Consider the following 26,241-nt stretch of genomic DNA (forward strand, 5'->3'; position numbering starts at 1 on the left):
AAAAATCAAAGGAGCCCATACCATGTGTGGAGCATTGGGAGCACCTTTCAGTACCAGCCGGCCAGTGCCAGTGAAGTGAGGATACCAGGATGGCGTGTGCTTGTCTGACCGATGACAACAATGAGCAGAGGTGTGGTCAATGAGACAGAATTCCATATACCCTTGGTCACTTGCTGTGAGCAATCAGTCCCTAGAGAGTTGTGAAAATAATCTTCCCATGTAAACTTTTATATCATAACATCACGCCTCTACATCTGTGAAGTGTCATCCCCAGTAAGTGTCTCTTCAGAATGCTGAAGTACCATGGCAACGGTGCCTCAGAAATGTGAGATGGGCTTTTAATTGCTCCTGTCCAAAAGCACATTTCAGGAAGTTTCAAAAACTACTATATGATGAGGAAAGTTTACAATTATCGTAGTCATCTCAGGATGTACGCCAGGTGTATTTTTGGCATGAGCCTTCTTAGAAAGAAGAATCCTTGTTCATTTCTAAAGCATGCATGTTGTAGTAGACAAAATTGTATTAAAGTTAATCAAAGTTAGTTATCCTTTATCAATATAAGTTTGTTTTCCTGTTAATATCTTATATGAAAATGTAAGTAAATCTTTATGATTGCCTTCCTTCATGATTCATAGTGTACAATAAAAAGAGATCTTATCCTCTTTAAAATTCTATATCCTAAGGGCCTAAGGGGACAGCTGCCTGTGTGTATCAGTTTTTATTTTTCATTTTTATTTATTGTCAAAATCAATATGATATTTGGAAACTGGCAAATTGATTCTAGATATCTCAGGGACTAAAATTTGTAGAGCAATATAAGTCAGTCTTATGAGGGAGTTGGATGATTTCATACTGCTCAGAACCAGAGGCCTAAGTTTAAATGCCTTCTTTACATGGTGAAGTAGCCATACATACAAAATTCACTTGACTTCTTGGATCTCGGTTCCTTACAAAGGATGATGAGGATATTGGAGGAATGATTCCTTTTATCTTTACTAGCAATACCTCAATCCTTGCTGGCTGCTCTAAAGAATACCATAGATTGGGTGTCTTATAAACATCAGCACTTACTTCTCACAGTTTTGGAGGCTGGGAAGTCAAGATCAAGGTTCAGGGTATGATGAGATCTACTCCCTCATTCACAGATGGCTGTCTTCTCACTGAGTCCTCCAGAGAGCTGGGGTTCTTTTACAAGGGCACGAATCCCATTCACAAGGCTGCCACCCTTCTGACCTAATCACCTCCTAAAGGCCTCACCACCCTGTAACATCATATTAAGGGTTAAGATTTCAACGTACACATTTGAGAGGTACACAAACATTCAGAACCTAGCAAGCACTAATAATGTTCTATGATCTGTATGAGTCTAGTTGTATAGGTGGTTGAATGTTGGTTGATGGAGGTATTTTAATGAAACTTTTATCAGTGAATTTTTGAAACAGGAAAAGCAATGAAGAAAGAGGCAGTGGGGTATTTTTCGTCTTCATATGGGTAGGGTAAAACGTATTTACCTAAATACATATAAAAAAGTTGAAAGTAATGGATGTGGTGGTAGAGACAGGTTTACAGGAAAATGTTGAAACCAGGCAGGTGACTGAAAACTTAGGTACTTTCCAATTCTGCCTTATTCTGAAATAAACTATTGTCTCTTATATATGCTTCATGTTCAGTGAATATTTCTGGAATCAATTGGTGTAACAGTTTTATTAAATACCAAAAATTTTAATAGTTAACCATTGTTGGTTAACGAGAACAAAAAGGAAACAAAACTCAGCACTTTATGCAGCAGACCAGTGTGGTAGAACTTCTTACTGTTTGTCCTAGGAAGGTCTATGACTCTTAAGAAGAGTTGGTCTAACACAGATTAGTAAGATTAGGCTAGATCTAAGAAGTAATATTTCCAATTAAGTTAAAACCTTGAAAAAAATGTATGAGAGAACAAGGTTAGTATTGTTTTTTTTTGTATTCATCTCTATTCATTTTTAATTTTTTAACATGTATTTATTTTTGAGAGAGAGAGAGACAGTGAGTCATCAGGGGAGGGACAGAGAGAGAGGGAGAGACACAGAATCCGTAAGCTGTCCGCACAGAGCCCAACGTGGGGCTCGAGCCACAAACTGTGAGATCATGACCTGAGCTGAAGTCTGATGCTTAACTGACTGACTGAGCCACCCAGGCGCCCCTCATCTTTATTAATTTTATCCTGAGTGCATATACACGGTGTTCTGAGCCCAGTTTTCTTATTATCTCTGTCCCCATTGCTCTAATTCTTACGCGTTGGCCCTGCAGTGACTTCCTGGTCCATTGTCCTGTGCCTGTGGCTGCACACCACAGACGTGAAAGAGGAGGAAGTATGATTTTTTCCCCTAAATTTATTAAGTGGGTTGTAGCAGCTTCCTTCTCCTCTCTTGCAAGAGTCTCTGTAGAGATTTGATGACCCGGAATCCTTAGTCCCACCCCACTGGTATGTCAGTAAAATCTCTCTAGGGGCCGGATAGGAGCCTCCATGTCTTGGTTTTTATGACCTTAAAAGGTTGCCAAAGTCCTGGGGTGTCAACTCTTTTGACATACAATACTTAGCGAAATAAAACTTGAGTCTCCATTTAGCTAGAGAACTAGTCCATTATGTAGCAACTTGGCCCTCTTGAAAAGACACATAGAAGTTTTATTATTCTTTTGAATCAGAACAATTAGATAAATGTCTACAGACCTAATTCTCATGGTGCGTGAAAAGAAGAATATTTCTGGAAGATGAAAGTAAACGTTAACCTTCTTTATATATATATATTTTTAGAGACTCAGGAGGCTAGGGCTTTTTGTTGGAGCACTGAGAAATCCAAGGATGCTTAATTTTTCCACAGTTGGGTGTTGTAAATGGGAAGAAAATCTACCAGGTCATGCAAATGTTTTATATAAAAATGGTTATGGATGGCTTATGTATGTAGAGTGAGATAGGCTTTCTGGATGAGTTCTGAAAAAGTATAAATGTTAGAGAAGAGAAATAAGATTATTATGATGTAAGTAGAAATTTCCACTTTGGAGAATTTTCTCCCTCTCTCTAGTAACTGTGACTTGCATAGCATTTGAAACTTGTCTAGAAGACTCCTGTTTCTGGTAATATGTCAAAAGGGTATTTGGAAAATGTCTTTGAACTGATTCCTGCTCTACAGGAAATGTCTAATTTTCCTCCTCATCTGTTTATATTTATTGAAGTTCTAAACTTGTGTGAGGGCACAATAATGTAAAAGTTTGTATATATTGTAGAAAATAATATATAAAGATTATGAATCTTAATGTTAGGGTTTTAGGACTGGGAGTTTTTTAAACTAGCAATCTTCTTTAATCTCGATCTACCTTTTCAAGCAGGATAAATATTTGACAGTGTGACTAAGTTGATTAATTATGTAGAGTTACTCATAATCATACTATATAGAAACCAAGAGCATAAGACATCCTATTGGCATAGTTTTTCAAGGATAACAAACAAGTAGTCTTAATTAGTTGACTTACTTGGAACTCTTTCTTTTCAGCTTTTTGCCTGAATTCATCAGTGGAGACTTTGATTCTGTTAGGCCTGAAGTTAAAGAATATTATGCGGTTAAGGTAAACTCTAAACATGTTTATATTTAAGATCTCATATGATTGCTTTTCCTGTGTTTTTTTCTCATATCCTTGGCATATGCATAGGGGTTTACAAACAAAAAGTATAGTAATTGTAATACACATTTAAATAGAAATTTAGAAAATGACAAGTAGAAACATAGTTTTAGAAATTGTCACAACCAGGTATTCATTAATGATTAGTCCTTTAAGCATATATATTTTAAATGAGTTTATCATTTATGTAGGCTCATTTAATAATAGGCTCATTTAATACTTTGGCCTACAACCTCATTAGTTAATAATATTTTTCATGAATCATTTTTAATTTCCTTTAATGAGTGCACTAAATTTAATTTAACCAGTTCCCAGTTGATTTATATTTAAGTTTTGTCCATTTTTTTGCATGGTAAACTAATAGAAACATCCTTGTAAAATGAGTTTTCGTAAAAATGCATAATTACATGTTCCCTGAATTTGAGAACCAGAGTTTTTGAGAACCAGTTTTTTTTCTGTAATATTTAGTTTTCTTGGAACTATTATTACTTTGTTCTGAAGAAAACTATTCATTACAATTTGAAAATTAATAATGACCTGCAGCTTATTAAGGTGTTTATTTTATCACTCCTATTGTACAGATATTCCAGAGATTCTTGCCAGTTAAGAGGAACTTATAAATGATCTAATTGAGAATGAAAGTAGACACATAGGAGTGTATTACAGTAATTGACAATTTGAGCTTTCGCTGGTTTTAGAGGACAACGCGGAGTTTTTAAAATAAAAATTATAGCCTCAGCAATTCTTTCTGCCACACACACCACCATCTGTGTTATTCTTAAGTGGCCTTAGCCAGTCATGCATATTTGTAAACAAACAGCAGTTACTGACACAAAAACTAAAATTCTTTATAAGGCTTGGGGATGGATGAGATAAATTCAGAAATAAGAAGGGGAGGAAACCTTTCATAGGAAGGAAAGAAAGAAAGAGGGAGGAAGGGAAGGAAAGAAGAGGAAAAAAGAAAAGAAAAAAAAAAGAAAACCTGATTGCAGATGGGGAAACAAAAGTAGCAAGGTTATAATGCATTGGCTGTCGTGATCAGGAATTTCTGGGGCTGACTGCAAATGCAGATCTGTGCATGTTCTCTCTGCCCACCAGCTGATCAGACTCTCCATCAGCAAATGAAGACTGTTCCCAAGTCAGTGTTTGATATTCATGCTCAATTACTTTAACATTGGCATCTTTCTATTCATTCCCCGGTCTCACTTCTCATTAACTCCATACCTCAACCTCATTGGGATGGAAAGCCCTCAGACTTGCTTACAATGCAGAGTTTTATAAATTCATAGATATTAATCATATTTTCAGAAGCAGAAGAAACAGCAGGAGAGGCAGGGACAAGCCGACATAGAAAGACGTTGAAGATCTGGCCAGATGTGGTTTTCCTCCCCTTCTCTGCCATGCTGCTGGCTTGTCATAACTGAAAATGTCAATCTGACGATGTCTATCCAGGATGGGGGAAATAACAGGAAATAAGGGGAAGCCAGTGTCTTAATTCCTAAATGCAGTCAAAGATAAAGGAAAGTTCTGAGTTACTACTGTTTGATGAATTTCTCTTATATTTCCTTCTTCAAATTTTTTTTCACTTCAAAGCTAATATGTATTTGTTAAGATTTCATTTTTAAAGTGAGAATAGCTCATTTTCTAATTCCTTCATTGCGTAGTTAACAAACTGGTTTAGTACAATCCAGTTTTTTCAAGTATCGATGGGAACTCACTTCTGATCTGTTCCCAGAGGACACCAGCAATGTCTATTATGTAGCTAATGTGCCCTGTACAACACATGGTGAGTGTTTAGCTACAGTTTTAATAATGATGCTAATGACAAGTTAATGCAGCATCTCACACAGTTCCTATAAGCCATTATCTCCAATTGAAGCAATATTGAAGCTGCTCTTTTACAAACGAAAGAAGGTTATCTCTGCTTTCAGATACTTTCTCCCCCTCCCACCTGATCTGGGTTTTCAGTGAAGCTGAAACTGGGTGCAGCTCTAATAGAGACAGTAAAAAAAGAAATTTAGGACGCTGAAGGTTTGTTACAATTATAAAATGCATTTTGTAGCCAACATTTATTCACACAGTTTCCCCCCCAGTAGATAGGTCTTTGACTTATGGAAAGACTGAGGTTTACATGATTATATAAAATTTGAAATTGCTTTGCCTGCTTTACTTCTGATAACCTAAAATATAAAGTATTTGACTTGTCAGCCTTTAAACAATATTTTATATCCCAGATCTTGCCATCTTTATCAGTTCTCTGTTGTTGTGGAATAAATTATCCTGAAATTTAGCAGTTTAGAACAGCAAACCATTTTTATCTCACACACTGTCTCCAGGTGAGGAGTATGGAAGTCAGCTAAGTTGGTGCTTCTGGCTCAAGGCTTCTCATGAGGTTATAATGTAGCTGGGATTTTCAGTCATCTCAAGGCTCTACTGGGGCTACAGAACTCTCTTTTAAGATCATTTAAAGGTTGTCGATTGGTCTCACTGGCTGTTATTTCTGGTTATTGATTGGAGGCATCAGTTTTTTGCCATTGGGCTGCTCACAACATGGCAGTGAGAAGGGAAGTGAGAAGGGAAGAACATACTGAGCCTGCCCAAGATAGAAGTACTATCTTTTTAATGACCGAACTTCAGCAGTGATACACCATCATACCATCTCTTCTGCCAGGTGCTGTTAGTCACACAGACCAGCTGTGGTGCAGTTTGGGATCAGACTCCACAAGGTTGTCGAAACCAGACGGCAGAACCCTTGGTAGCCATCTTGGAAGCTGGTTACCACACCATCTGACTGACTTTGTTCTCATAAAGCCTGCGTGTTAGGCAGTGAGAAAGTTGTTTTAATTGTGTCATAATACATTCTTGGTCTTTAATTAGTAATGTTTAAGAAAGAAGAAGAAAACACAGAATTCTTTAGAATTCTCTCTTTGATTCTTTACATGCATGACTTGCTTCAAGCAAAGTTACATTCAGCAACCCAGACACTAGTCTTTATGTTCATAGCCCTTAATTATTTATCCCTTGGGGATTTAGACAAGTAGGGGGCAAGCTCTGGTCCATCACTTAATTCCATATGGCCCATAGGAATGCATATGATATGCGTATCTTAATTTATTCCATAAAGCTTTCCTCTTCAGAAAGAGCTATAAAATCTTTGTGTTTCTCCTTTTGCCTATTTGACTCAGTTCTTCCCTGCGTGGGTCATGAATATTAGCTCAAAATGAGGAATGTCTTTTATAGATTTTCCCCTTGGTATTTTTGTTTATTACTTTCTGACTCAGTCCGTGTGCCTTGACTGAAGGCCAGAATCACCTCTTTCAGCCTTCTTAATTATCCACTCAGTCTTGGCCACATTTATTTTAGTTTCCTGAGAACTTTTGAAGAAGCTGTTATCTCCTATACCTCCTGATACGCTTTGATTGACATGTAGTCTGTGGGGCCTTCACTGGATATAGGAAGGGGGATTTTCAAGGATGCTTTCTTCATATTCAGGAGATTAAGGAACTAGTTGTGGTATTTTAAATGCCTTAAAAAGCCACAGAATAACAAGGTTTTTCCAGATATGTAGGTGTGTAGGATAGAAGAAAATCTATGGCAAATATAATGATAAAACTGCACAATAGTTTAGAACACAATAAAAAATTAAGCAGTGTGATGTAGCCCAGTTTCCTGATGAAAAAAAAAACAGGCCCATAGCGTTTAAATAACTCAAAAGAAAATGGCAGAAAAATGTCTAGTCTTGGGTCAATATCCGTGTTTTCTATAAAAAACTGAGACTCAGCTACTACTGTAGGTTGTCAGCACACTGTATCTTTGGCCTGTTGGGCAAGTTGGTCACACAAGGTATTTAATATCCATTGGAAAGGATGCCAGCGTCACAGTCACTGTGTAACAGTCAGGGTGTTCACATTTCTATCATGTCACTCACTCCTGCCCTCGACTCTGAGGTGGCAGTAGTTGGGCCAGACCAGAAATAACCAAACAAACTGATAAATTATTAAGTTACATAAAAGCCCCAAACAGGACATAGGATTGAATCAAGATAGAATATTGAAGAACCAAGTGGATTTGGTAATAGAAAATTAGCAAGGGTGTGCGTAGCCTGTGAGTATCTGTATGTTTTCCTTTGCGCTACAAATGAGTATTTTGGCATTCCGGAAAGTGTTGTTATAAACAGAAGACCACGATTCAGACCCTTTGGTGACAATGACGCTAGTTCTGTCAGGAATCCGACTCTAGGTCCACGTTCTGATTTTGTCTTCTCTGTTAATCCCTCCAAGTCCTGAAATGACACAATATGGTATCGAATAGTGATCAGAAATATGCAGCCTGGTGTAGGCCAAAACCCCTAGTAAAACTGCAGTTACAAAAGTAAGAATTGATTGAAACGATACAATGAGCCCTGGTGTATGTGATGAAATGAGGCTAATAGGAAGGTTGAGTTGATGCTAAACCACCAATTTTCCATTACAGACATAACACGACTATTGTTCTAGACTACTCTGAATTTACCAGCACCATAAATTCAGAAGTAGACCTAGAGATCCAGGCATATTGTCTCCTTGGCTTTCATTATATCTTTCTCAAAATTGAGAAAGATAAGTTTTTTTTTTAGGCAAATAAATGAATTATTGAAGAATATCTTGTATTAAATCAATTTTTAATGTTTATTTATTTATTTTCAGGGAGACAGAGACAGCACAGGTGGGGATGGGGCAGAGAGAGATAGAGACAGAGAGAATCCCAAGCAGGCATCATGCCATCAGCACAGAGCCTGACACGGGGCTCGAACACACAAGCTGTGAGATCATGAACTCAGCCAAAGCCAGATGCCCAACCGCTGAGCCACCCAGGCATGCTTAAATCAGTATTGTTGATGTTTGCCCATGGTCCTCTAGCACCAGCATGGCCATGCCCAAACTTTTGAAGACTACTCTTGAAAGACAAGGGTTGTATGTCTAAACTTTTTAAACCTTTTGAAAAATATATTAGAAAAATGTTACATAAAATAGAAAATTGCTTATCATTTTACTTCATCTTAATGGCTATTACCTCAAATGTTTCTGTTACATTTTTGGGGACCAGGGATTTGGGTTTCCCAGTCAAAATAATAAGAATTTGACTTCTCATTGACCTTTGAATAGAATGTCTGATTTTTCATAAGTGGACTACTGATGTTAAGAAATGCTTATATATGAATTCCAATTTAAAGTTGAGGACACTGGAGCGCCTGGGTGGCTCAGTCGGTTAAGCGTCCGACTTCGGCTCAGATCATGATCTCACGGTTCATGGGTTTGAGCCCCGTGTCAGGCTGTGTGCTGACAGCTAGCTCAGAGCTTGGAGCCGCTTCGGATTATGTGTCTCCCTTTCTCTCTGACCCTCCCCTGCTCATGCTGCCTCTCTCTCTCAGAAATAAATAAAACATTTAAAAAATTAAAAAAATAAAGTTGAGGACACTGATTCTCAAGCAGTGGGCCTGGCAGGTGCAGGGAAGTGTGGAAGAACTCAGGCAGTGATGTCAGCCAACTACCATGTAGTCTTGGTTCTTTGTAGGGTACAGGTTGAGGTTTTAGATTTTTACAAATAATAAAGTCATTATGTTTAACTGACTATGCAAATTATGTTTTGAGTTGTTAGCTTACACGTATGGACATGTGAAATTACGTCAGCCCTGGCTTTCTCATACACTGGTAATAATGATTGAATTATGTCATACATGTGGCATCTTTCTAAAGGTGCTACAAAACTATTTCAATAGAAGGTTGCAGTATTTTGTTTTACTTTCTAGAATTGTTTACACAAGAGCTTTTTAAAAAATATTCTCAGTAATATTGCCTTTGAAAATATACCAATCCATTTATTTCCATAAGTGTACAATTTTAATTTAATAAATTAGAATAGAAATTGAATAAAATAATAAATCAGAATAAAAATTACTGAAAATAACCTTTTCAGATTGATAATTACTTGGGTTCAGTTTTTTTGAAAGGTCACAGAATGTCCACATATGTTTTTAATCTCCAGTTAAAAACGTCTTTACCAGGGCACCTGGCTGGCTGAGTCAGTTAAGCATCCAACTCTTGATTTCAGTTTATGTCATGATCTCACAGTTTGTGAGTTCGAGCCCTAAGTCAGGATCTTCACAACGTGGAGGCTTCTTGGGATTCTCACTCTCCTCTGGCTCTCTGCCTCTCCCCTGCTCTCTTGCTTTCTCTCTCTCAAAATAAGTACGTAAACATTTAAAAAACAAAACAACCACATTTTTATTGATCTACGTAATTTCATAAGTCTCACTATTTTCTCTTGTAGCTGTGTCTCATTCCCACCTCCACCCAGCCACATGCCAACAACTGTTAGATGTGGTGAAATTGAATTAGAGATGGCAAACTGGACTGTTAGAAATTGCAGACTGTCTGCAAGTTTGACTAGTACACCAGACAGAGGAAGCCGTATACATATATAAAGTTCAACTCCACTGATTGGTATATTTCTTTAAAAAATAAAACAAAACCCCTGAGTATAGTAAATTCTTAGGCTCCCGCATGAGAACTGATTAACATATGTTGAGGTATAAAGGCTTTGTGAAGGGAAATATAGGCAGTTTCCATTGACAAATGAGTGACAGCTTCTTTACTTCATATTCTTAAAACAGGTTAGCTCCTCCTTCTTAGCATCTCACCGTGGAAACGATGAGACGGGACATTAAGTGAAACTCTGTCCAATATACTTTAATTCTCAATGCTTTCCTCAATCATAGTCCCTCCAAACTGACTTTATTTTAAATTGTCTACATTTTTCAAAGCCTGTTTTGTTTGGATTTGTTTAACATATTTAAGGCGTTCATAGGGGATGCTCTTTACATTTTTAAGAACTCTTGAGTGCCTCACAAATAACCTCAGCCTGCCTGCCTGCCTGCCCTTATCTTCCTGTGTCCCCCAGGGCCTCTGTGACTCGGTCTCCCTCCATTCATGCATGTGGTGCATGGGATGCCCCTGCTCATCAGTCCTTCCCCTTTTTGGCTCCCCATCTATATCGTTGGGACTCCCTCCTTCCTACTTATCTTGCTGAGCTTGATATAAATAATTTTATCACAATTCTCCTCCTCGATCTCTGTTAATACATGATTTTCTGCAAACTGACACCTGGTATCCCGAGTAGATATAGCTTCTCATCACAGTTTGTATGAAGCAGGCATGTCATTCATCTTTTAAAAGAGCAGCAAACCATTGGCACCACACAGCATGTAACACAAAAAAGATGGCTGTGAGCAAGTGGATTTGTGAAATTTGACATTCTCTATGCCCCTTTTTGGAAATTCACCAGGGGCGATATCATTTTAAGGAAGTCTGCCAACAATCTAATTTTGTTTGCCTTCCTGTTTCTCAAATGAGTTTCACCACAGAACACTTACCCTTGACCTCCCAACACCTACTGCGTGTTGGCTTCCAGCTAGACTAAAACATATTTGGCCATTTATAATCTTGTTTCAGGTTTTCTCTACTTTTAAAAGTTGATGGGAAAAAATTATTAACCTAACTTTCAAAATAATAGTAAAGACAACAGTGATTTTAAAGTGCTTCGAATATGCCAAACGTTTTATGGGTACTTGCGATTATAAACTTATTTATCCTTGCACCAATTTTATTAGGTCAGAACTCTTAGACAGGCTTTATAGGTAATGGAAGCACAAAGAGGTTACGCAACTTGCCCAAGTGTAAGCAGCAAAGAAAAGCTTGAACTGGGGTCTAAACAGGCATTCTGGCCCCAGAATCCACCTTGCTTTCTAACCATATGCCATAGTCCTTTAGTTGAGAGGAGAGAGTTTTCTCAAAGCAAAGTGAGGATCAGGTTCACATGCTGAGGAAGTTCTCTGGTTGGTATTAATTTTCCTTTCCTGGTTCGACTTCATTCTGCGTAAGTGAGCGGCAGTACCCGCGTAGGCTACCTTCAGTGCTGCCGCTCCTGCCCCACCTGTATCCTCACTTTCTGGGGCTGCTTGCCAGAAAGCCCTGGTGGAGGCTCATTCTTTCTTGAGCATATTCCGCGTGGTTATGAAGGAGCAGCACCCAGACCAAGAACAGATAGATCTCTCTGGGTCTAGATGTGTACAGCAGCATGATAAAATAGAAGCTTATCCAAACATCCTAATTGAGGAAGCGTCTCTCTAGCTCGTTTTGGGGGTTTCCATGACCACACCAAAATTTGATGGCTTAGTAGGACACACAGGACTTGTCATGTAGTCATACTCATGGCTGTGATTCTTTAATTGAAGCAGAGTTGACACACGATGTTATATTAGTTCCGGGTGTACAACATAGCAATTGGACAGTTCTCTTGTCAGGCGCAGCTCACCATGGTAAGTGTCACTCCCATCTGTCACCAAAGTTATTATAGTATTACTGACTATATTCTCTGCACTGTAGTTTTCAGCCCCATGATTTATTTATTTTATAACTGGATAAACTTGTGGCTCTAATCCCCTTCACCTGTTCTGCGCATCTCCCTACCCCTGTCCCCTCTGGCAACCACCAGTTTCTTCTCTTTATTTATGATTCTTTTTCTCGTTTTGTACATTTGTTTTATAAATTCCATGTATAAATGAAATCATATGATATTTGTCTTTGACTTTTTTCACGTGGCATGATCCCCTCTATGTCCATCCATGTAGTGGCACATGGCAAGATTTCATTTGTTTTTATGGCTGAGTAACGTTCTATTGTACAGATACACCACAGTGTTTAATCCGTTCCTCCATCCACGAACAGTTAGCTTGCTTCCATAACCTCGCCTATTGTGAACAATGTTGCAGTTAACATAGGGGTGTATATGTCTTTTCAAATTAGCATTTTTGTTTTCTTTGGGTACATCCCTTGAAGTGAAATTGCTAGATTACATAGTAATTCTGTTTTTAATTCTTGGGGAGCTTCCATACTGTTTTCCGCAGAGACTGCACAAATTTACCTTCCCGTCAATGGTGCAGGAGGGTTCCCTTTTCTGCACACCCTCACCAATGGTTGTTTCTTCTGGTCTTTTTGGTACTAGTCATGGCTGTGATTTATTAAGGCAAAAGGATACAAATTAGAAGAAGCAAAGGGAAAGGCACATGGGGACAAAGTCTGGAGAAAGCCAGTCACTAACTAGTTCCAAGAGTTCTCTCCCAGTGGACTCACACAAGATGTGCTTAATCAAGTTGTGACTGTAAGTGTGAGGTATTTTCACCAGGGAAGCTCAATGCCCCACATTTTACTGGGGCACCCATATGGAGGGTACCCACACCCTCTTCACAGCATGTATCAAAATTCCAGACTCCTGGGAAGAAAACTAGTAGGTGCTCAGCATAAACCACATTGAATAAAAAAGTTAGGCACAATGAGCCACTGTTAGCTTTTATATATATATATATATATATATACTCAGATGTGAGCCAAGGGCCAACCTTGCAGGCAAACCTTTTTTTAAGTTAACAGTCTGAAGCTATGTTAATACTTTTCGGGCATTGTCTTCCAAAAGAACTCTGGCTCTGCTTTTAGCAAGAAAGCCATCATTTAAGACCCTGTGCTGTTCTAAAAAAAAAAAAAAAAAAAAAACTTTTGACTTCCATTAACGGAAGCAGTGACTTTCTTGTTTGTAACGTGATAGTTTTCATTCAATGCTATGTTGAAAGGAAAGGTTATTTTATAACAAACACCCAGGCCATTGAAGATTGCACTAGATTAGAATGTCTCTTTGTGTTTGGGATTGGATGGCGAATTGCGACAAGGTTAAATAGCGTTTATTCTTTTCTTTTGTGCCTGATCTAGAAAACCAGAAGGAGAACACTAAATTATATCAGGCAACCTGTTACTTGGGGTTTTTTAAGAGTTTAACTATGTGACATTCTTGCTGAAGAAATCATTACTCCTAGGATGATGATAAAAAAATCTTTTTTAGTTGAAAAGTGAAATGTTTTTAGAAGGCTGGTAAATAAAATAGAATAATCTACCCTAGTGTGCTTTATGCAACAAAGAGGAAAGTGGGAAATGATTGTTTTGTGATTACATTTCTATAGAGTAGAAGACAATTTTAATATCTGTACCAAGGAACATAGATCATTTAGACTCTGAGTGGCTTTATGTAACTGGAGAACACATTTGGGCTAATTTTAAAACTGTATTTTTGATCATCAGGGTATATGTCTTTTTGCCCTATGCCTGTCATGCTCGTAATCTGTCAGGCAGTTTCTTCTTACAGAATTCTGGTCAGTTCAGTGTAATGAATGATTATGGAAACTCATTATTAATGCTTTAACATACTTAGTTTTTAGAAAACTCTTGAATATAGCTCCCAAAATATTGCTAAGTGTATATCATGCTTACATACAACAAGAAAGGAAACGTTAGCCATAAATAAGGGGAAATAAAGTGTGTGGGAACCAGAATTTTAGACACAAAACTCTTATCGTTGCTTATTTACAGAAAAATCCATGTCAGCATTCTAATATGATGGGATAGTAAATTATTATTTCATGTTTTCAGAGCCAGCATGAAAGATAATCTCTGATATAGCTTCTTGCCTCCTTTCCTATACCCTGTTGATTGACGCCTATTTCCCCTTCCAGAAATGTTCATCTCTTTCATACTGCCTTTCATCCCTTCATTCCTAAAGCTAATGAACCACTTTCAGTCTCATCCCTGCTTCACGTTCCAGGATTACCATAACTTTCTTTTCTTTGCTCTCCAACGGAAGTCCTCTTAATGGAAATGATTTCTTGGGGTGCCTGGGTGGCTCAGTCGGTTGGGCGTCTGACCTCGGCTCAGGTCATGACCTCACAGTTTGTGAGTTTGAGCCTTGCGTCGGGCTCTGTGCTGATAGCTCGGAGCCTGGAGCTTGCTTCAGATTCCGTGTCTCCCTTTCTCTCAGTCCCTCCCCTGCTCGCACTCTGTCTCTCTCTCAAAAAAATACATTAAAAATTAAAAAAAAAGATTTCTCACTGCTATTAAGAAGCAAGTACAGCAATTAAAGTAATTCACAGTAAAAAATTCATGATGAATTATCTTTCCTACTATTACATTTTCAAAGAAGAAACCCTCTATCCCCCCATCCTTCAGAGAGAGGAAAGCACTCAGGCAGCGTGTATCAAAGATCATGAAAACCTTTCTTATATTTTTCCCAGTGATTTCATTTTCTTAGCAGTCTAATTCTTAGATAGTAAACTGAAATAAACACTTCTGTACAATGATACTGATCATAAGGGTAAGTTTAATAGCTGAAGAAAAAGCAAATTGTCATGAACATAATGATAAGCATAGTGATGATATTATAAGTTAGGACGACAGAACAAAGGAGAGAGAGGTCGCTAAGCATCTGTTGCTCACTCTCCCAGGTCCCTAAGCCTGGGGCTACTGTGAAAGCAGCACAGAGCCAGGCTAGAGTCTTGTCTGCTAAGAGCTGAAGCATTTTCAGGTATTTATCACTGGAGAAACCCGACCAAATCAAGGTTCAGAATCAATTATAAAGGCATTTTTCTGCTTAAATCCGCCAAAATACCCAAAGTTTAATTAAGCAGGGTTGAGTACAAAATACGGTTGGTTAAGAGTATGGGCCTCAGGTGCACCTGGGTGGCTCAGGCAGTTGAGTGTCCAACTCTTGATTTTGGTTCAGGTTATGACCCCACGGTCTTGGGATTGAGTCCCACGTTGGGCTCCTTGCTGAGTGTGGAGCCTGTTTAGGATATTCTCTCTCTCTCTCTCTCTCTCTCTTTCTCTTTCTGTCACTACTTCTTCTTCTTCTCTTCCTCCTCCCTTCCCCCTCTCTCCCCTTCTCCTTCCCTTCCCCACCCCCCTCTCTCTCGCAAACAAAAATTAACACAAAAAGAGTATGGACTTAAGGTCACATACAATGTCCTCAACACTTGTGTGTCCTTAGGCAAGGTATTTAATCCTTCTAAACTTCAATCTGTATATCTTAAATGTGATCATTGCATTTACCTTATAAGGGTATTGTGGGGATTCAAGAACATAATTCATGTAAAGTAACCAATATCTCCTATAACAATGTGTTTTTATTAATGTTATTAATATAATGAGGAAGACAGTTATCAGCAGATGACAGTGTTAACATTCTAATTTTAAGACACTTGTAAAATGATTTTTCAAAGAATTGGGTTGTATTTTGTTAGGAAAAATCTGAGTTTTTGAAAAGCATCTTAGATTTTATAGCTATGTACATATCGCATTTAATTATTCTAGGTGAGAGGCTATATGCAAGCCACTTCAAATAAATTTTCAGAATTGGTGTGCATGGCACCTTGGAGGAAATAACACTTCTGAATTCTTAACCGTATACACTCAGCCCATAAAGTTACAGTGGAAGTCTCAGAGCCCCGTAAAATCTCTTCAGGGTAATTTGTTCAAGTCCTTTCTTGTCCTGGGTAGATGGATGGGCACCAAATGACTTCACTGAAAATGAATAAGCTAATAGCAGATTGGGGAATGCCTTCCCCAGACTTAACTCCTTGCCTCCTGTTTTAATGAGGCCAAGTCTCTGTGGATATAGTGTATGAAATAATAGTTGATATGTTCTTGAGATTTTTTTTTTCCCAAAGGATCTGTTTCTTTCCCATTAAAGAGTTTTAGAGGAGTCAGCACAGTATCACCTGAAAGATTTTATGTGTGTTAAATATAAAAACTCATTAACTTACACTAGTTAACTATTGGCAAACAGTAAATTAAGTAATCTGGAATGATAGCCTAACGGCTTCTTCCTTGGTCTTTTGCAATTAGGTTGATTATTGACACTCATTGCCTTGTAATAATTTCTTTGAGTTGTCACTAAAGTAAAAAATAGTTCAGTAAGCATCCCACACAAAGTTCTTCAGAGAATATAACCAGCATGGTACTTACTCTAGTAATCTTCGATGTGAGGTGATCTGACTGTAGCATCTGATGGAGATTCTCATGAAGGGCTGAGGTGGGCGTTTGCTCTGTTCATCACTGTGCCCAGAGCCTCATGTGCATGGATCATGGACCCTCAGCTGTGCTTTTGGGGTGGAGATTACTTCTGTCACAGATGATGAGAGGAGGTTCAGAGAGATTTTTATAAAGGGATGAATCTTTTTCCTTATATGAAATCTCTTGCACAAGTATAGGGTTTCGTTGTAGTCCTGGAACAGAGATTGGTTGGTACACTGCAGCCCATAGGCCAGATCTGGCCCACTCTCTGTTTTTGTACCGCTGACAAGCTAAGAAGTATTTCTACATTTTTTATTATTTACTTTTTTATTTTTTAAAGCTTTCTTAATGTTTTATTTTATACTTGAGAGAGAAAGAGAGAGACAGAGTATGAGCACAGAAGGGGCAGAGAGATGGAGGCAGAATCTCAAATAGGCTGCACGCTCTAAGCTATCAGCACAGAGCCCAATGTGGGGCTCGAACTCACGAACTGTGAGATCATGACCTGAGCCGAAGTCGGATGCTTAACCAACTGAGCCACTAGGGTGCCCCTGTTTTTATATTTTTAAATGGCTGGAGGAAAAAAGTCTAAAGAAAGATAATATTTTGTGGCATGTGAAGATTATATGAAATTCAAATTTGAAAATTCAGTTCTCTTGCAACACAAATATTCCTATTTATTTATGTACTATCTGTAGATCTTTCATGATTCAGAAGCAGAGGCAATGGTTGAGACACAGGCCCGATGCCCTGCACAGCCAGGAAAAGTTTCTGTCTGCCCCTTTCCAGAAAACTTTGCTGATCCTGGCCTAACCTGGTCATTTATCTCAGGACTTTATAAGTGACTTTATTCATTACTGAGTGCTTCCTACTTGCCACACACTGTGGGTGGGTGCTCGTACTGGGCATCTAAGGTGCCCCGGGTCAATATTTTAATAGTCATAAAGTAGACATACTATGTTTACATAATAAGATTATTTGGTCTTTTGAATAAAATATTTTAATACTCATAAGATAGGCTATTAATAATTTATAAAATGATGAAATGGGTTAATGTAATAATGCAATTATTTGCTTAATCTAAGCATACGCATAACCCTTGTTATTTAAACTTCTTTTTCTTCTTTAAAAACTTAAGTATACCACTCTACACATAAACCTATCCATTTTAGATGAATAGTGATTTTATTGTGATTGGGATCCTGCATTACTTTTTATTACATACATTTCTGTGTTTGCTGTGACTATAGATGTTGGCAGTGTTAGAAACTGAAATGAGGGGCGCCTGGGTGGCTTAGTTGGTTAAGCGTCCGGCTTTAGCTTAGGTCATTATCTCGCGGTTCGTGGGTTCGAGCCCCGCGTTGGGCTCTGTGCTGACTGCCAGCTCAGAGCCTGGAGCCTGTTTCAGTCTGTGACTCCCTCTCTCTCTGACCCTCCCTTGCTCGCGCTGTCTCTCTCTCTCCTAGAAATAAATAAAACATAAAAAAAAAAAAATAAAAAAAAAAAAAAAGAAACTGAAATGAGCTATGGTCATTCTAGGGCATATTCTGAAAATTGTTTATTGCTCAATTTTTATTAAGTTCCTGATATCAATTTGATTCCTTTTCATTTGTTTTCGTTCTAAGAAATACATTATAACTCATTCTAAAAAACATTTTGCGGGGGGCACCTGCGTGGCTGAGTCAGTTAAGCATCTGACTTCGACTCAGGTCATGATCTCATACTTCATGAGTTTGATCCCCATGTTGGGCTCTCTGCTGACAGCGTGGAGCCTGCTTCGGATGCTCTGTCTCCCACTCTCTCCCCCTCCCCCACATGCACGCGTGCTCTCTTTCTCTATCTCAAAAATAAACATTAGAAAAAAAATATTCTGAGTTCTTTATGCAGTATTTTCATAGTGCTTCATTGTTAGCCTTAATATACAATTGGTAATTGGTAATTCTCTTCCCTCATTGGATGTTAACTTTGTTAATTAGTTTACCTAATGCCATATGATACACTAGTGTATGTGACCTCTTGAAGAATCTGCACCAATCATGCCTTAAAACAGAAGTGTTACATGATTTTCTTAGGGCAGCTGTAGCATAATATCCGAAAAAATCATGGTAGTGTTGCTTTTCTGTGTTATGCTCATTGTCGAAGGCTTATCCACACTTGTATTTTAGAGAAGCGTGCCATTATTGCCATGAGGAGAGATGGTGTTAATCTGTCCATCATTATTCTAGCCATCAAATTTCTATCGACTGCTTGATAGGCATCTGTACTGTCCCAGCAACCGAAATACAGGTGCCAGTTTCCTGCTACTCAAGGAGGCTTAAGTCTTCCATTCCTGACTAGAGATCATGAGTTCCCAAAGTAGTAAGCAAGGATTTGCCAGATACGAATTTTTGCACGCGCATGTGTGTGTGTGTGTGTGTGTGTGAGAGAGAGAGAGAAAGAGAGAAGGAGAGAGAGATTTGTTCCACTTGGGTTCATTTGCTCTGTGAGCTCACTCCCTCACCTGTGAAGTTCTACTTTTGTTTACTTAAGTAAGTTTGCTTCTTCTTTGTCTTCAGTCTCTTCAAATCTGCTAGATTAGCATGTTGGCAATAGGCCTAATTTACCTTATTTGTAACTTTTTTGCATCTGGCTGCGCCTTTCAATTTTGTTTTCCTGGACCTTAGAGCACCAGTCATTTTATCATGAATTCATGATATTGTGAATTATTTTAATTTCTTAGTACATGTTTTCTATTACAGTATGATTCTCAACACTGTAGTTTTTGGATGTTCATTGTACCTCTATGGGGGAAAAGCTAATGTACTCAGCCAGTAGTTTTCTGAGTAGGTATCTCATTGCAGTGTATTGCACTTGACTCTATTTGGGAGTGTAGTTGAGTCCCAAAAGCATATTGGGATCTTAAATGCCCACATTATCCCCACTATCCAACAAAAATAAGGAGAAATTTAGAGATGAATAGAAGACTGACTTTCTTGCAAGCACTTATTGGCTAGTGGTGAAGTGTGGCTAGGAGTTTCTCAGTGTGGAAAGAGGAAGAAAAGGAGCCTCCCCTTATCTGGCTTTCTCACACTCACACATTTATATTTTACATGTTTATTGACTATGATATTCATGTTTTTACTTAGCACTGGGCCTTTAGTATCTGGTAAAGTCCTACTTCTTACACAGTACAGGTTAATAATACAGTATACGTAGAGTAAGATCCTAAAAAGTAGTTGACTGACCCTCCGGTAATTTATTTGTAATTACATTTATGTGTATCTTTTCCTGGTTTTGATTTATGGGATGAGAGAGACCTGTGGTAAATTCAACACACCAGAACAGAAATTTTAAACTAGTTCGAACTTACTCGTTTCTCCTCGCTTTTCCTTTTGTGTTCACTTATGGTTTGGAGGGGATGGGGGCCATGGTGCTTCCTGGAGATGGTGGTTCCTCATTTTCAGAAGACTCTTTTTGGGTTAGAGCAAAGTTAGAATAGCCATGATATTTCCACATACTGAAATTTGTGATGTCAATCCAAATCTTTTCCTTTTGAAATCTAATATAAAATGAAATTAGCAATGTGATATTAAAAAATAATAATCCGCTTGAAAAAGTAGTGTGTCCACCAACGGAGCTTATTAGTAGAATTGAGTTATTTTTTCAATTTTCTTTTAATATTTATTTTTGAGAGAGAGCTAGCGAGCATCAAGGGCGAGAAGGGGAGGGGCAGGGAGAAGAGAAAGACACAGAATCCAAAGCAGGCTCCAGGCTCCAAACTGTCAGCACAGAACCTGACATGGGGCTCAAACCCACGAACCATGAGATCATGACTTGAGCTGCAGTCGGACGCCTAATTGACTGAGCCACCCAGGTGCCCCTAGAATTGAGTTACTTGAATTTGTTTGTATAATGGCAAAAACTTCGTAAGAAAAGCACATAGAATGAGATTGGAGCCACCTACTGGCTTATAAAACAATAATATGTATCCTAAAAAATAGATTCCAAGCAAGTAAGAAAAATCGAAGTCAGTAACGGTTGAAACAAAAGTTTCCACTCAAAGATTGCTATGTTAAAGCTGTTCTTAAAGAGTTTATTAGTTTATGCTTTGGAAAGTTTGTGTATATTTTCAAGTCGTATACCTTCATCTATTAGGAAGCTAATATTAGAAACCATCTATTAGAAAGTGATATACTTTCTTATTTGACCAGATTTCCTAGCTTTTGTATCTTCTAAGACCTTGGATTACTGTTATATTTTTTTGTTTTGTTTTTTAAACATTGAATCCAGTGAAATTCTTCACAGTATGCAGTGCTTCTGACTCTAGTAAATTGGGTCTTACTCTACAGCATAAATAATTATAAATAGATATTAATACAGAATAGGTGCGCCTCACTTGATACCTAACGGCATTTCTGCATTTTTCCTATTCTGCAGGATTTTGCTGGTTTCTCTTTGGTTTTATGTGTCTCCTCTTCTAGACTTTACTGTGTTACCATAAGACCCAGAAAATAATAAAAACATCTTTTGTTGGCCAAAGGCCTGGTGTTGCACTTTGGCTCCTGCTCCGTTTTGCAGGTGACCTTTCTGGGTGTCGTGAGCTTCCCTGTGAGGGCTGTTGAAGCTGTTTGCACTTCCAGTGAATTTGTTCCCCATCTGTGATGAGGTTAGAATCATTTAAGCTTATGGAAATTCCAAGAAGCCAAGGATGGCTGATCAATCCCTCAGAGTTTCTAGAAGTTCTTGTTTTAGATACAGTCTGAATTTTTAAGTTCTGGTAATCTTGTCTCCATGTCCCGACTTACACTTTCCTGTGTGTCCGTCTTAAGTTGATGAGATAAAGTGAGGCATTATTCAAGCCTTGCTTCCATTTTAGGGGGTAGCTTTTATTCATGCTGGCATTGTTGTGCAACCAAATCTGGAGATGTTATTATGACCTTTTCGTGTCCCATGATATCTAGACATTTGCTCCCACTTCACAAGAGTAATGAAGCACGATTTCTAGATGTGACATTGTTGCACCCAGCTGTCCAGGGATTAGCAAGTCAACTGAAGTCTCTTGTTTTTATTTCCTCAATCTACAAAATATTATAGTGGAACTAGATTATTTCTTGGGCTCTCATTCACTGTAATTTTCCTATGCATCTGTGTTGAGTCTGTAGAGATAGCTGTGAAGGTAAACAATGATCTCTTAATTGTCTCTTGTGTTACTGTTATTTCTATTTGCCTTTTTCATTGGGTTTCCTTTTCCTGATGTGATTATATTGTCACCACTAAAAAGAGGAAAGATGATTTCCCATTGTTAAAATGCTGTAGTTAGCAGTAGGATACCAAGCTCTCCCACCTCTTTGCCAGCTTACATTTTTATTCCTCAAGAATATCGATTAAATGTGCATCGAACCCTTACTATGTAGCAGACTGGTGCCATGCACCATTCACTCATGGCAATAAGTGAAATAATTGCTGCCCTCAAGGAGCTTTCACTATAGTGACTTTTTGGTTTGGTGACCGTCTGATCCCCTCATCCCTGCTAATATCTCTGTAGGTTCTGGCATATTCTTATATCTTTATTTCTAGGAGAGTTAGCCTAAGCCAAGTCAACTTCTTTATGCCCTTGCTTGGTAATGATAGTAAATTTCTGTGCTCTTTTAGGGTCAGCAAAGTACATATAGGTGATTTTGTAAAGATGACATATACATCTTTTAGGATGTAATATATTTCTAAATGATGAGAAATTAATTCTTTCAGTGGGTCACTACTTGTAGGACAGTAGTCATAAATGGATGAAGCCCTGGTTGTGCTTGACACTTTTAGAGAGACTTTGAAGTTAAAGAGGAACCTTTAAATCTACTGAGAATGGTTCTTAGAATAATTTAGGAGGCAGTGTGGGTGTTTTGTATCCTTGAAAACTCTTTGAATGGCAACTTTATACTGGATTATATTTAACTTCCCCTTACTCAGCTGTTTGTGAAAGACCACGAATTGTTAGGTTCTTGAATTAAGAAGACTCAAGTCCCACCACACTCTGGTTTTATACACCTTTGCCTCTGTAAGATGTTGGAGGAGAAAGTGTCATTTCAGAAATATTGTTTCTCTAGCCATCTAAGTTCACAAGTGCCAACCAGCTGGCACTTTTGTGGCTTCATATTTGTAAATATATTCCTGGTTTTTCACTAGGTGTCTGGTGTAGTAGAGGCAAAGACCTTATAAATTTACTTCATTATGTCCAAAAAATAATCCAAGAGACATATTTATGCATGTGTAGTTCCATGGTTCCTGTTACATTGGGTGAGAAAGGTACAGTAAAAGAATTTTATACAACAACAGATTTAATTTTACTTGAAATGTAATTTTATTGTTCTTTCTTTTCTTTTTTTTTTTCCAAATGTCTTTTATTTATTTCTGAGAGAGAGGGACAGCATAAGCAGGAAAAGGTCAGAGAGAGAGGGAGGCACAGAATCCGAAGCAGGCTCCAGGCTCTGAGCTAGCTGTCAGCACAGAGCCCGATGCGGGGCTTGAACCCACGAACTATGAGCCACCCAGGCACCCCTTATTGTTCTTTCAATATTAGTATTAGTTTTTCCATTCGTGTAAGTGAACTTGGGAGGTCCGCTTAAAGAAATTCAAACTTCTTTTTAAGAAATAGTTTCGTTTTAATTTCACGTAATTTTGCTGTGAATATATTTTACAACACTTGTACTAGAGCCCTTATGTTAGTCTCAAATTCCATCACAGCAGTGATTCTTAAAGACCATTAATGTAGTATAAATCTGCGCTTTTGTTGAGTAAAATGATTTGTCATAATCAGGCCATTATTGTCATATTCTAACACCATTTCTGAGATGTCTTGTTATGTGAAAAAAAAAGATAATGACAGTGATACTGATGATGGGGATATATAATACAGGCACAATGGGTATGTCTGTAGATACCTTATCTTTTATGGGTTTTGATCTTGTTCATAATAAGGCTGCCATGATTACGTAATCCAACCTTTTTATCTCTCTTTAAATACATAGGGATGTGAGATTATTTCAACACCTGACCAAGACCACACTGACTTCACCAAGTGCCTTGAACTGCTCCTAAAAAAGATTGAAGAAAAAGACCTACAGGTAAGATACGCACCTCTTTGGCGGCCAAGAGTCTTAGTACCAAGGATGTGAAAGGTCCTGCTTAAACTTTTCACTCACCTGAAGTGATCGGTGACTTTTGTGCCAGTCTTTTCGGTTCCCTGGAAGATTTTGCCCGTACACTGAATAAATCTGTACTTAGCTGCCAAAGAATTAACGTGCGCGATTAAATCAGAGGTCCCAGACTCAAATCCTTTACGTGGGAAAGTCACACAAGGGGCGAGGTGGACATTGTGTAAAGCAACTGAAAATGGTAGTTCATTGTTGGCCTAAAATAAGTCGCCACCTTTCGTCTCTTGTTCATTGCTGCCAGGCAGACCTATATGTGTTTTCTTTTTATACGTGTGTTCAGCTGTTGTGGGGGCAAAGCATGCAAACAAATATGGCCTGTATTTGGCCCAGGAGGCATCCTTACAAACTCTCATATATAAATAAAATATCATCAGCTCTTCCATTTTGAAATCAGAGAAGAGTCCGCTGTTTTGCATTTGTGGACTCTTTAAGGTATTCCGTAAGGATTTTGACCTTGCATGCCAGCATTTAATCACATTCTTTAGCTAATACCCAAGTTTGTATTTTATAATTTTTTTGGTACTTGAAATGGTGTGCAAAATATATTTTAAGTCTGTGTTTAGTGAAGGTCAACAAAATTAAACCCAAAGTCTTGAATGACAGTTGACTGTTCTTTTACTGGCGGGGGCAAGAACGTCAGCTGAGGTGCATGATCAGATGTGTGGTTTTAATTTAAGAAAACTAGCAAAACACCACCGAACATTAAAAAGCTTTTGATAGTACAAGTAACGGGAGATGCATTTCAACCTGGCCTCGAGGGTCCAGTGGGATAAGTCAGGCTTCAGGCACAAGTCATTGGGATGTCATGTCTGTTTCTCTGTTTCCTCGATTGTCTGAGCTCTTTTGTAGGTTTTGTCTTTAGCCTGGTTTCCCTGATTGCTTTCACTGGCCACTTGAAGCAACTTCTGACCCCTCATGTCAAGGGGAATTAAGGGAGCAGGGACATCATTTGCTATCATCATGAAACTCTAGTCCTGAGGTCTCTGCATAAGGCCACTCTTGCTGAGGGCCACAGAGGATGAGAGTAACCTGACCGTCTTGGACTGAGGCGGGCTGGGGAACCTTCCATGTGTCCCCTGCAAACCGCACGATGAACTCACATGTGGCCGGACAGGGTAGGGGTTGGAGAGGCAGCCCTGAGAAAAACTTACTCCCCCACAGGAGGTTATCAAAGATTTCTTTGAGCATATATTTGCTAAGGTGACATAGTAGATCCTTTTCTCTCTGAAGACAAGCCTTGTTAATGATCATAATGGACAAGGAGCACATTGTGCAAACGGAACAAAAGTAATTGGGGGAGCACTTCCCATCTCTGGTGTAGCTTGAAAGATACCAAATGTATTGTGCTATTTCTAGCAATAAATTGCTATAATTAAATATTTGCGTAATGAAAACAGAGCACAGCCCATTGAGAGTTCCAATGAAGCCCATTGCTTCATCCAGACATAGCTGAGGTTGAGTTTCTTAGGGGAAAAAAATGGTAAAGATCTTCACAACTTGTTTTCAGTTTTCCCAGCATCAACACTGAAATTATCGAAAGCTGGGAATGCAGTTATGTGTGTCAAATTGATAGTATTTGTAATATAGTACTCGGTCGTTAAGTCTGAACATAAATAATCATATCTCAAACTCAACAACACTGAAATTCAGAGAGAGCTTCAAGCTGGGGAAAGAGGGTCATCAGCTGCATATGGTCCGTGAAACAGATCTGAGAAAGTCTCGGTGGACCCAGTGGGAGGGCGGAAGCGGGAGGACCGGGCAGAGGAGTCCTGCATGGGGCGGAAAGGGCCAGACCCTCCCACTCCCACTGCGCTCAGTCTCTGGCGGGAAGCTCTCAGGGAGGGCTGCGGCCTTGGTGGTGCTGGGTACTGCATCCCGAAGGAGTTGCCTCGGGGCCATGACAGCCGCTGCCCCCCCCTCCCAGCCCCAGCGAGTTTTTTTTTCTGGGAGAAAAAGGAGCAGTGAGCTTCCACTGCTGCCCCTGGACCCTGGCGTGATTTAGGCCCAATGCATTGTCCAGCCCATCTTGTCCTCCTTTTTCTCTTTACTCCAAAATGTGTCCTGTTCCCTCTTCTTCTCTGCTTTGAGTGATTTGTGCGTATGTTGCCTCTTCTGTCTAGAATTTTTTTTAAATGTTTGTTTATTTTTGGGAGAGAGAGATTGACAGAGTATGAGCAGGGGAAGAGCAGAGAGAGAGGGAGATGCAGAATCCAAAGCAGACTCCATTGCCTGAGCTGTCAGCACAGAACCCAACTTGGGGCTTGAACCCATGAGCCACAAGATCATGACCTGAACTGAAATCAGATGCCCAGCCAACTGAGCCACCCACATGCCCCTCTGCCTAGATATGTTTGCACATTTTAATGTTTTTCAGATGTTTCCTTCTCTTTGCCTATACCATGATGGCAGAAGAGGTGATGTCCTTAAAGAGGCCTCCTCTTGCCCATCCCTCCAGATAAGGGTCTGTCACT

General features: G+C 38.8%; 1 protein-coding gene across 5 annotated transcripts in view; it reads left to right on the forward strand.

The window, feature by feature from the left end:
- The window catches only part of TPK1 (thiamin pyrophosphokinase 1), a 332,856-nt gene that overhangs the window by 147,143 nt on the left and 159,472 nt on the right, over positions 1-26,241 (forward strand). For all 5 annotated transcript variants that reach the window (XM_039243072.1, XM_039243076.1, XM_039243077.1 and 2 more), the window contains 2 exons: positions 3,531-3,603; positions 23,585-23,680. In XM_039243072.1, coding sequence (XP_039099003.1) covers positions 3,531-3,603; positions 23,585-23,680 — 169 coding nt within the window. The remainder of the gene's footprint in view (positions 1-3,530; positions 3,604-23,584; positions 23,681-26,241) is intronic.

The sequence above is a fragment of the Hyaena hyaena genome, unplaced genomic scaffold (assembly GCF_003009895.1).
Source record: "Hyaena hyaena isolate Hyena2069 unplaced genomic scaffold, ASM300989v1 scaffold_220, whole genome shotgun sequence".
Classification (NCBI taxonomy): Eukaryota; Metazoa; Chordata; class Mammalia; order Carnivora; family Hyaenidae; genus Hyaena; species Hyaena hyaena.